General features: G+C 35.7%; 1 protein-coding gene across 1 annotated transcript in view; it reads right to left on the bottom strand.

Annotated features, from left to right (window-relative positions):
- Positions 1-645: 645 nt before the first annotated feature.
- BATF2 (basic leucine zipper ATF-like transcription factor 2) overlaps positions 646-12,785 on the bottom strand; it is a 134,670-nt gene continuing 122,530 nt past the window's right edge. The window contains exon 3 of the mRNA XM_044075779.1: positions 646-4,289. Coding sequence (XP_043931714.1) covers positions 4,035-4,289 — 255 coding nt within the window. The 3' untranslated portion in view covers positions 646-4,034. The remainder of the gene's footprint in view (positions 4,290-12,785) is intronic.

Below are 12,785 nucleotides of genomic sequence, written 5' to 3' on the forward strand. Positions count from 1 at the left end.
AAAATGCAAAAAGGGAGACGTGCAATTTCTAAGAGTATGCACAAACAGAACAATATGTACAAACTGTTAGCAGAAAAGGTAGATTATTCAAGGCAAACTATATGTTTTGCAGAACATTATGTAAAAATCTAATTTAGTAAAAAAAGATGATGGATGCAAAGAGCAATAAAGAATACAAAAAGCATAAGAGAAAGAGGAAAACTGACAAGTTAAGGAGATAGGAAATTAATAAAAAACGTTGCAAGAAGAAACGTACACCAGATTTGGATAAACAGAATACAAATTCTTGCATGATTTGGAATGTTAGCTGGATATCGCTAGACATTTTACATGAATGACTGAAAAAATAGGGCAAGGAAGGAAATGTTTGTATGATGAAGTCTTCACATTTTTGGGAAAAAGGGAGATGAGAAACTTGACAAACTTGTCATTAATACTTTAGATAAATACAGACGCTAAGATCCTGGCAAACAATTTTCAGAGCAGGATAAATTAAAAAGTAAAAAACATTCTTATTTTCTAAACACCTTTATTAAATTATCACTTAAGACACAGATAAATATTCATTAATAGAAAAGAAAAAAAATTTAAACAAACATTTTCACATTTAAATATATTATACATCACATATATTTTCTGTGCTGCTGTCATTAGTCCAGCATTACAAAAAAAAATGCTGAATTCCTGCCTTCACACCTCCTCCTGAACATTATTATGCATGTGTTGTTCCGTCAATATCCATTTACTTCTAAGTAATTTGCTCTTTCCCTTTTCTAAAGAACCCTCTTCCATTTCTCTTATCTCTTTTATAATATTCAATACTTCAAATACAGTTGGTGTAGACTCTGATTCCCATTTTCTAGCAACTGCTTTTTTGGCATCCAAAAAATTAAACTTAATAAAGTCTTACTATGTCTAGGCAATTCATATCCTGTATCCCATCTCAAAAGAATAATTTCCTTACTTACAGCCATTTTCTCATCCAATAGTTCTAATAGAGTAGAGTGTAGGAAATTTTTAAAATCTGCCAACTCATTACACTCCCAAAACATAAGTTCCTAGTTCCCTCTTTATTCCCTGTCACACCTCCAGCATTTACTACAAAATTATTTGAAGTCTGCTTTGGGTATAAAATACCCATGCAAATACTTCCAAGCAAAAATCATAAACCTTCTGCAGTTTGTTGCATACTTGGGAGCTATACATGTGCTCTCCCATTATTATTTTGTTAACTGCTTTTACAGCCTCTTTTCCTAATCTTTTCTAACTTCCTCTAATTGATTCTTGTAGTTATCTTGCAATATTTTATATGCCCTACTAATTATGCCTTTTTAAACAGCAGCTTCTGTTCTGAATTCAACTAAAAACTCTACCACAGCAGGTCTTTCACTTAAGATTCCCCTGTGCCTTTCTATTTGCTATAGTCTAATATCAATCCCTGGTAGGGAAGGTAGTCTCTAGCCTGCAAGCCAAATGTCTTCTTGTCTTCATCCCAGTCTATTACATTTCCTTCTCTAGTTATTTGTTCCCAATATCATGATTCCTTTGCCAGTTTTGTCCAGTATATTCCAGCCCCATCTTGCCTACTTTCTGCACCCCTACTTGTTGTTATCCCTATTGGCAAAATCTCCTTTCTCCATTCTCATGTTGAGTTAGTTTGGTTACTTTATGAATATAATATTATGTATGTTTCTTATCATGATCTTTAAGGAGCTACATACAAAATACCACTCTCATTCTACTTCTTGAACTTCCCCCTCGCTTCATTATCATCTCTTTCTATTGTGAGTGATAGTCTACTGCTTGTATTATGTATATGAGCCTTAATTTTGTAGCTCTAAAATATCCCTTCAAAGCAAGTAATCTTAAGCGACCTTGTTCTATTAGAAGGATCAGCTTATCCCAATTAATTCTTGCCTGCTTCTCCTCCCAGAAGAAATCCGTCAATTATTTTTTAATTACCGTCTACAACTTCTCCTCGAGTTGATAAAAATATACCTGACCCATATTTATGACTAGTGCCTAAAAACTTTTACTGCTTGTATCTTACTATCCATAAACAACAGCTTCCAGTTTCTTGTTTTTTTGTATTATATTTTCTTTAGTCTCTTCCCACACATCCTTAGCAGTCATGACAGAAGCCTTCTTAATCCATACTCCAAAACATTTAATCTTATCATGTTCCCATAAATAAGGGTATTGTTGAACCAGTTTGTTTGTGGATGCATAATTTATGGCTATAGGCAAAATATTTGCAATAAGGTCAAGTAAAATGTAGGTAGAAGATGTAGTGCACTATTAAATAATACAAAGTAGGTAAGTGAGCAAATTTTACAGAAAATTTAAGCATATATAGTGAGGAAGTGTGTACAAAAATGCCTGTGATAATCAAATATAAGCTTAATTATTTGTCAGCGATTTGCAAGATACACAATTTACAGCAATCTTCCTTTTTTATTATTCTTATTTATTGTGTAAACTGTTGAAACACTTAAAAACACTACTCTTCCATTGATAACTGTCAGGGATTTTTAATAGCCATTTAAGTTCCACCAATTCTGAAAGAAGGGACGTGAACATTTTCTGAGAGAAACTGTCACTACTGGAACATGAATTTATGCATATGGTTACACTCTTACAGCCAATATCCTCCTGATCTTGCCAGTATTACAAGTATATGTCTTATCTGCTGACTCGTCACTGACAATATGTTATGCAAATTAGTATCATCCCCTGTACATTGAAGTTATGTGGAGCTTTACTCCTGTAGAAAAAAATAACAATGTTTTATTTGAAATGACTGTTCAGATTCCTGCTCACAAAATACTGGTCTTCACAAAATTGATCTTTGATTTTTCAAATTCTCTTTCAGAATAAGTTATCCCAACAGACCTAATGGCAAAATGATAGCCAAGCCATGAGTATTTTTATTTGGCCATCCTGTACCAGAAGGATTCCTATCATAATTTCAAGGACAGTTAAGTGTGAGCATTTGCACTGAGAAAATTTAAGTCCAATTACCAGGAATATACAAGTCCAAAACTACTGTAACTTGTAGAATTTTGTTTTCTACAAGGTAAAGCTACCTTGGAATTAGTATATCTAAACAGTGGGGTTGGGTGCAGTGATGCCTATCTCCCTGCAAAAATAGCAACTTTTACAGTTTACTGCTACCACATATGAATCACACAAAGTTTATCAGTTTCAGAATTCATACAACCTAGTCTCAAACTTCCAACAGGGTACCAAATAAGAAACCACTAATGAATTCATATGAAAGAATTGTGAAATATTAAACATACAAAATTTGTTTTGCCATGGGAGCATTCATTTTGAATGGTAAATTTAAATTTATTTTTGATCTGTGCTCAAAAATTTGAACTTCTGATAAGATAATTTTAGTTGACTGGTTAGTTGTTAAGATGGCTAACAGCAACAAATGCTGCTGATACAGAATACTTGAAGTGAAGAGGTTGTGAAACCTTCCAGCATCTCTCACTGTAAACACCTTCAACAGTATCATTTACAGCCAACGGAGTACGATAAAGCTTCCAGTTAAAGTGTATGTAAATCTGCATCCTCTTCATACTCGATGTAAAATGGACAGAAAGTTTTTCCTTCTGTATTCATCCTGCTCCAAATGGAAGAGGAAAACTACTTAAAAGTCCATCCCACTGTAACTTTAATTGTCTCATGGTCTACTTTATCTTTGAGGAACGTACACAGTCTTCTCAACATGTTCTAAAACCATCCTTTCTCTTACCTTCTAAGAAAATCAGGATAGCATTCCTTATGCTCCTACGTCATTTCTTTCATTCATTCATTACCTCCAGGATACATCAACTTGGAAAGACAAATGTGGACTATGACACTTAATGCAATGTAGTCTGAACCCTGCAAAAAGTTTATTTTGTACATTAGCACAACCTCTAACACAGGAACAGTGCTTCAGATTCCATTAGGTTACCATTAATAGTCCATGGCACCAGCAATAGTCCACAGCACCAGAATAAAAGTTAATAAATAACATGTTCTCAGAAGCACTCTCCGATCAAGTTTTTTAAATCGTCAGAACTGAAAAGATCACTCAATAATTCTTGAGAAAATCCTGTTCCTGAAAAAATTGATGCAGGGTGGAGTAAGCTGCCCAGCTCTTTAAGATCTGGGGGAAAGAGAAAACATTTTGATTCATGTTCCTTGCATACCTTCTCCCAAAATGCTACATTTTCCTTGAGTCCTTTTATTTCTTCCACTAGAGATCTATTTTCTTTTTCCAAATTCTCATATTCCTGCAGAGGAACAAAAAACATCAGTTTAAGTTGTTTATGCAGCATAAAAAGGCATCAATCATTCTTCTCTCTTGACCTCGATATACCTCAAGACATTCTACAAAGTTAAGTGCTGTCAACTACTACCCTTCTCCTCCTAAATTATACTAAGCCACACAAATACAAACTGGAATGCAAGGCTACATAAAATATACTCCACATAACAAAACATTTGTTTTTACTTTCATTTCAGATCTACGATGGTACAGTCATAACATTATGGATGCAAAGTACTTCAGAGGTTTAGCTAACAGAACTAAACATTACTTCATTTTCACATATTACCAATCAGATGAATATATATGAGCCATAGATGGCCATACTACGGTCTATATTATATATTCGAAGCTTCAAAATTTTGAACATCATATCTTCGACAACATGAGAGAAACTTGAATCTTCGAATATATAATAAAAACGTAAAAAAAAAAAAAAAAAAACACTTACCTTAACGCTCTGAGCAAGGGCAAGCCCACCTGCAACTCCCCCACACCCCCTACTTAAATATACCAACTCTGAGACTGCACTTCAGTGCAGAAAAGGGAAATTTTCCCAATCTGCGCATATGGAACCCTTGCCTTTCACCTTCGAACTTTTCAAAGTTCGATCATATGGTGTCGACCATTTGACATTCGAACTTTGAAACATTCGATGATTTAATAGGGACCCTATTTTACGAGACTGAATCACTGTAATGCACTTATTAGGGAAACAGCTCATTAAAAATTCAGTAACAGTTTCAGAAGGAAACAGCTCTGCATATCTTAGTTAAGAAAATCAAAGACATCCTTTAGTAAAAATACCATCTTAAAAAAACAGGGAAGCAAGGGTATTCTATCAAGGAAATAAAAACACAAGATATAGAATGTCAGCATTTCAAGTAGACTAATAGCTTTCAGAACTTGGCTGGCAGCATGGTATGATGATAGGGTAATGTGTAATAAGCTACATTCTTTATATGTGTGTGTGTGTGTGTGTGTGTGTGTGTGTGTGTGTGTGTGTGTGTGTGTGTGTGTACATATATATGTATAGGGTCTATATTTGAACATCGAACATTTAACAGTTCGAACCACTAAAGGTCGACCTTTAGTGATCGAACTGTTAAAATATCGAATGTTCGTAAAAAATAAATAAATAAATAAAAATAAAAACAAACAAAAAAAACCTAAAGAGTGTAGGCAGGGCACACCCCCCGCTACTTAAATATACCAGCTCCAAGACTGCACTACATTGCAGTAAACGGAAATCTCCCCTTACGGAGATTTCCGTTTACCGTTTGATGTTCTGCACTTTCGCTATTCTCGGGTTGACAATGTCAGATTCAACATTGTCGGCTTTCGAGAATTTAATATAGACCCATATATATATATATATATATATATATATATATATATATATATATATATATATATATATACACACACACACACACACACAAACACACACACACATATATATATATATATATATATATATATATATATATATATATACATATACATATACACACACACACATATATATATATATATATATATATATATATACACACACATATACACACACACAAACACACACACACATATATATATATATATATATATATATATATATATATATTTGGATCTATGTCAGATAGTCGAGTTTTCAGAAACTCGAAATTCATACGGATGAGATCATGTGATCAAGTTTCCAAAAACTTGAATATTAAAAAAAAAAAAAACTACAAAAATCTACTTTTTTATGTTTATGCAGGGGATCAAGCCCCACTGCACCCTCCACACCCCCTGCAAATTAGATATACCAACTCTGAGACTGCAATATAGTGAAGAAAAGGGTAACTTTCCTGATCCTCTCTGCACCATAATCTCCATTCAAAAGCTTTGAGTTTTCAAAAACTCGATCATATGGTCTCAATCATATGAATTTCAAGATCAACTGATAGGGATCCATATACACACACATATAAATATATAAGTATATACAGTTAAACTTGCCTTCATTGCACACGAGTTACATCAATCGACATTACACTGGCCCACAACATTGTAGAGTCAAGTACATCAAAATAAGAAAAAAAAACAGAAAAACAATTTTTTTTTGCAGGGGATAGACTCCGTCCCCTTGCGTCCCCCACACCCCCACTACATTAACTATACCAACTCCAATATCGCACAACAGTGGGGGAAAAAGGAGAAATTTCTCTTTCCCATTGTTCAGCAATCCTGCATCAAAACACTCAAAACAGTAAATAATCATATAACAAAATGGAACTTTAATGAAAGCGGCATCAAATTCCTTTGTCGACAAACCAAACCTACAATGAATCCACCTGCACCCATACAGAAACTAAAAACAATGTAAACTAATAAGGTAGTATGATACATAAATTCATCAGAGTGCAGTCATTTTTAACACTATATTGGTCAAGTTGTCAAGTGTTTATCACTACTCTGTGCATAGCATCAACCAAGAATGTACACACAAAACTGAAACTTTACAAGCTGTACACATAAAAAATATGCACATGAAAAGAACTGCAACTGTATATAAACACCTAAAACAAAACATATCTTAACTAAAATTAAAAAAAAAAAAAAAAAGATGTTTAAAAGAAAAAAGAAAAGAATACCTAGATTTATGAAATACAATCAGCCAAATTGGAAAACAGCATTACTGACAGAATGGATGCCCCTTTCTAGTATTACTCATGTATGGTAATCCTAACCCTGCCTGATCCTGGACCATACACATTAAGGTACTACATACACTTTCCTTAACAGTACCACTATTGAGATTATGACTGCAAAAAAATTCTTTTTTCCAACCAATTGGAAAAGGAAACTATTTTCAAATAAATGTGTCTCATCTATTGCTGTTACAACCAAGTAGTAATCTACTCATGTATGTACACACACACACACACAGGGATGGCCTTATGCACAGGTGGACTAGGCAACGGCTCAAAAAAAATAAAAATGCAGCGGAACATCAGGTGATCCAAGAGGCGGTGCTCTACTTAACTTGATGTTCAAGCCATGTTATTTTAGCTTAAATGTTGTGAGGTCATGGGAAGAGAAATCTGACAATTTTCAGATCTAGACATGAAGTCACATGAAGAAGTGATTTGTTTTTGTAGTGTGGAAATAAAGTTGACTGTTAATACCAAGGCCAAAATCAGTGGCATTCTGCAGAATTCTGGAAAGAGGAATAATATGATGTCAGTGAGATGACTGTAATATTATACTTACAACTTTAAGTTACAAATGTAATAATGCTGCTGCTGCCAGCTGGCAGTGATCAGTCAAATAATTTTGGCAGTTTTTCTGGCTTTGTGACTTGTTTGGGGAATTGGGATAAGGGGAATAGTGTGGAAAGATAAGTGTTACAACTGTTTTTACAATATTGTTGGTAGTGATCATCCAGATATTTTGGGTGACAATTCTGGCTTTGTGATTTGTGTGGGCAGCTGGGATGACAGTAATGCCGCTGTGAGAAATGTGATTGCACTTTTTAAAATAATGCTGCCAGTGATAAAGTGGATATTTGCTCGACATTTCTGGCTTTGTGATCTGTGTGTGTAGCTGGGATTGGGGAATGGCATGATGGGATGAGTGTTATTACTGGTTTTACAATAATGCCGACAGTGATCAAGCGGATATTGTGGGGAGTATTTCTGGCTTCGTGCGGGCAGTTGGGATAAGGGGAATGCTGCTGTGAGAAGTGCTATTACTCTTTTTACAATAATGCTGGCATTGATCAACCAGACATTTTGGGCAACTTTTCTGGCTTTGTGATTTGTGTGGACAGTTAGAATGAGGGAAATGGTGCTGAGACGGGTTATTACAGTTTTTAGAATAAAACTGGCAGTAATCAAGACAGATATTTTGGGTAAACTTTCTGGCTTTGTAATTTGTGTGGTCAGCAGGGATAAGGGGAATGTTGTTACATGTTATTACTGTTTTTACAATAATGGTTGCAATTGATCAACCAGATATTTTTGGTCAGATTAATCTGGCTTTATGATTTTTGTGGAGAAACTTGAAATGGAATACTTTAATGTGTGGATTGTGGAGGTGAAATAATATTACACAGTCATCAGATGTTGTGGCAATAACTGCTGGGTGTATGTTGGGGTTAGCAGGATGAAAGTAACTGTCCCTCTTGTCATTTGCTCAGTTTAAACAGTCACTGTCTGGAATAAAAGTATTAGTGTGCATTTTTGAGAAGTAAGATGAACTACTTCACTAGACACCTGATACACACAGACAGAGGAGGTACTGCTGTGGCTGTGTTCTGTGGAAGAAAATTACTAGCTGCTTGTTGCTGTGGCTTTGCAGGACTTGTGTGATTATGAGAAGCAATATGCAATATTTTAATGTGTGGCAACTGTTTATTTGGAACAGTGGTGAAGTACAGTACATGGTCATCCTCTTTTATACAATCAGAGGGCTGAATTATACGTATAAGTGGTTATAACTGCTTGGGGGTTGCCAGAAGGGGGATACACCGAAACTACTTATATTGAGGTGGGGGGGGGGCAGGTACTATTCCCAGATATGACATATGTATCTTCACAAGCATTGCTTTTTTTTAGTTTATTGTGAACTGGTGTTTGGACAGATCTGAACATTAAAACTTGGATACAACTTACTTCTTCCTTGAAATAAAAAAGTAAAATTGAATTTCTTTTCTGCACGTATGATTTTTGTTCAGGCCCTCTCTGGATCTAAAGGTTGGAAAAAAGTTCTAAAATGTTCCTCAGAGCATCTATATCCCCCGTGGCTTCAGGGTGCCTGGAAGCCACCCAGCTTAGTTTAGTTATTACATGGTAATCTTGGTCAGTTAGGATGCATTAAAAGAATGCAGGAAAAAGAAAAGTTGAAGAGTAAGACTGAAATTCTTTCCTTAATCAGGGTTTTCATTCAGGCCATTGGTGTACAAAAAGGTTGTTTAAAAAACTCTAAAATGCATCTCAGAGCATCTAGAAATCTCATAGGTTGACCCCAGGCTTAATACAGTTATATCCACTGCAGTTATTACAGTGTAGTCTTGGTGAGTTAGGATGTGTTGACAGGATGCAGGAAAAAACAATGTCAAAGACTGAGACTAAATTTCTTTGATTGTGGTTTTTCTTCAGACTGTCGATGGATGATAAAGGTCTAAAGAACTGTACTGAGAACATCTAGAACCCCTATGGCTTCTGGGGGCCCCACCTACAGCTTAATACACTCATTTCCTACACAGTTATTAATCTGCTTTATTAAAACATACAGAGTTTATTTTGTATTTATATTCTGGACAAAGCCTACTCACAGAGGAGAAAAGTTCCCAACTCAGAAGTGAGTACAAGTAACATAACAGCAAAAAGAAGTTAACATGTACACAGCAACATGGAATAATGGACTCCATTATATACTGCAAAGGCGAATAAATGTATAATGCAACATCTGGTTTTACAGCTGTCAGACATTAGACTAGGAAAACAGTATAGTGTGTGAGATATTGGCTATATGACAACACAGAAATAATTAGAAATCCATAACTAATAGTTGTTAAATATCCAAGTATCAAAGAAACAGACTTAGCATCATATAGATGCAACTATATATGTAGAATAACTTATATATGGTTTTCTGGCATGATTCTCAGCTAGAGCATCTTCTGTGTGGAGGCATACGTGAATGGGGCGTGCCTTCGTTGAAGGTTGTGCGTCAGGGCTGGTAACCCAGTACGTAAAAAATCCACTACCAATCATTAGCGGACCAGAGTTCCGCTGTGGCGACCCCTAACCGGGAAAATCTGAAAGACACAAACAATGTGTTATACCATTCTGTTTGCGTTAATACTATTAAAGAAAGGGGTCTGTTTTCATCAGTCATGAGTAGTTTGGTGTTCCTTCTTTTGTCCAGTATTGGGTTTCCATTTAATGGAATTGTATTTGCTGAAAGAATAGACGCTCATAGTTTAAACTTCTATTAATATGCACTGGCTGACATGCATGTAAGGTTTTATATTAATATTGGAAAGGCAAATTATTTATTTAGGTTCTACACTGCCTGTCGAACATCAGCTTCTTGCAGTCTACTGGCCCACATGTCCCTTTCATGAAAAAAGCTGTTCCCAGTCTTTTATTCCCTCAGAGATGAAAGACAGATACAGAGCTATCATGTTGGCACCCATCAGGACTTTTTCTGTTTATGTCATAATCCCACCCCTTGTGGATGACTCAAACACCCATGTCACTATGAAAGCACAGCTAAGCTGTTTCCCATCAGGTGCATACACATGCTATACATGGTTCACTGGCTTGACTTGACCATGCTCACATCATATTCACTGCCTGAAAGTCTCCCCCTGCATAATAGTGATAGTTTGACCAGAACCATCACTCCCTTCCCCCAGGATGGACAAGTTGGCACTGGCCACTGACTCTCACCCTTCCCTGCCCTTCTCTTCCAGTGCCAGAGCCACAAATCAAACTCAGGTTATCTGAAGCTTAGTCAGGTTTTTCTCTCTCTATATACAAATACAGCTGGGACTTTGGATATGCAGCTTTAAGAAAACTAAACAACAGATACATGTGTGACTGGAAGTGTCATATGATAATTGTATACACCTTTGCCAATTATTAAAGTGCACACAGCTTGTGTCTGGAAGTCCAATATTATCCTATGTAATTGGACTTCCAAGATGGCTGTTTACTGACTAACATCTTTATTTCAGTTGTCTGTGTGAAATTAGAAACTAAGGAAACAGAGCCAGTGAATGTTTTTTTGGGTAAATTTATGTTACCTGATACCAAGTATACTGCAGGCCAGCAAAGAAGAAATTTACAGAACCCGAAAGCAAATCAACCACAAAAGGTGAGAAGAAAACAGTGACTGGGAAGAATCATCCAGCTGTTCAGCAAAAAGCAGTTTAAGATCCATCTTTGGTACAGGACATGGCTTCCAGTAATCTAGACGAAAAAATAAATCAAATGTGCTCAGGGCTCTTCAAAGTAAATGAAACACTGAACAAGTATGTCGACTCAAATAACAAAAGGCTGGACAAATGGAAGAAGCTTTAAAGAGATATTCATATGAACTGATAAAATTGCAAAAATCAGAGGCTGAAATGAAGAAAAGGCTGGCTGAGTGTGACATTGCTCATGAAGCGATGTTTCAAAAAATAGTGGAGTTAGAAGACACAGCACTCAGGGAAAACATGGGATTTTCTTCTGTACCACAGAAACTTGAAGGAGCTGACTGTATTAATGTTATGAAAGCACAAATAAGTAACTGGGACTGATATTCCACAGCAGGAATTGTTAACTGAAAGGGCACACTGTGTGTATGCTCCAAACTTATTCACGAGAAAGCAGCCAATACCTGTATTAGTAAAGATGCAATCCTACCAACAGAAACAGTTGATTCTGACAAAACTGTTAGAGCAAACTACTTAAAAGTTGGAGACAGTAGAATGTTTATGGAAAATGATTATTCACTGTACACCAGACAGAAGAGGAGCACATTTATTCCTGCAATCAAGGAATGTCAAGAGGCAGGTGTGAGATTCAAGCTGCTGTATCCAGCTATCTTCAGAATATCTGTTCCTGGAGGATTAAAGACATCTCTGATGCAGAACAGGCTAGGGAAGAAATTCAATAGTTTGTCCAACAAAAAGTGACCTATCAAATAGAAGGGGACTCCTCCGCTTCTTATTCTCCTGATAATAAAGCTCACAGAGAGACTTTGGCCAATTAAATCTTTTCCAAAGTTCCAAAGGAAAATGCTTGAGAGGCAGAGAAAAGCACAGGAGCTGAGGAGAAGAACACAGAGTATGCTGGAAAAGAACCACAGACTGGAGTCGAAAGAAGGAAATCAGCAACACAGAAATTAATGAATAAATGTGGTATTACAAAGCATCAGTCATATTTGTAAAATAAATATGGATGAACAGGAAAAAATGGAACAATTGGAGTTTTCTTGACTTTGTTAAATCTGTAAACTCCAAAGCATTTGCCCAACCTCATGTCATTAATATTTGAAGGCCATTAAAGGGAAGGGAAGAGATAATGGTAAGTAAATCAATACTTGTTCTTAACAGTATGTTTATTAAATGTTTCATGGCATAACTGATATATAGTAAAACATTTTCAGTCATTATTGTATGTTTCTTCTCTTTTTTCTTTCTTCCTTTTTAGTTTTAAGAAATCTAAGCATTGCACCGTATAAAGAGAGGAAAGGCTGGGCCAAAAGCATGTTTAAGTTAATAAACTGTAATCCTGGGTTGTTGATGTGGGGGATGGGGTGTAAAAGTATGTAGGCAGTGATATAAGTGGAGTTGACATGTTTTCTCTACTTTTGCATATGAGAATGACTGGATTAAGGCCCCTGGCTTGATCTAATGACAAGTTTTAAATGGAAGCAAGTAAATAACAGAACAGTGAATTTAATTAAATGATTTACTTTA

This window comes from Protopterus annectens, chromosome 6.part1 (genome assembly GCF_019279795.1).
Source record: "Protopterus annectens isolate FY-2018-M chromosome 6.part1, PAN1.0, whole genome shotgun sequence".
Taxonomy (NCBI): domain Eukaryota; kingdom Metazoa; phylum Chordata; order Ceratodontiformes; family Protopteridae; genus Protopterus; species Protopterus annectens.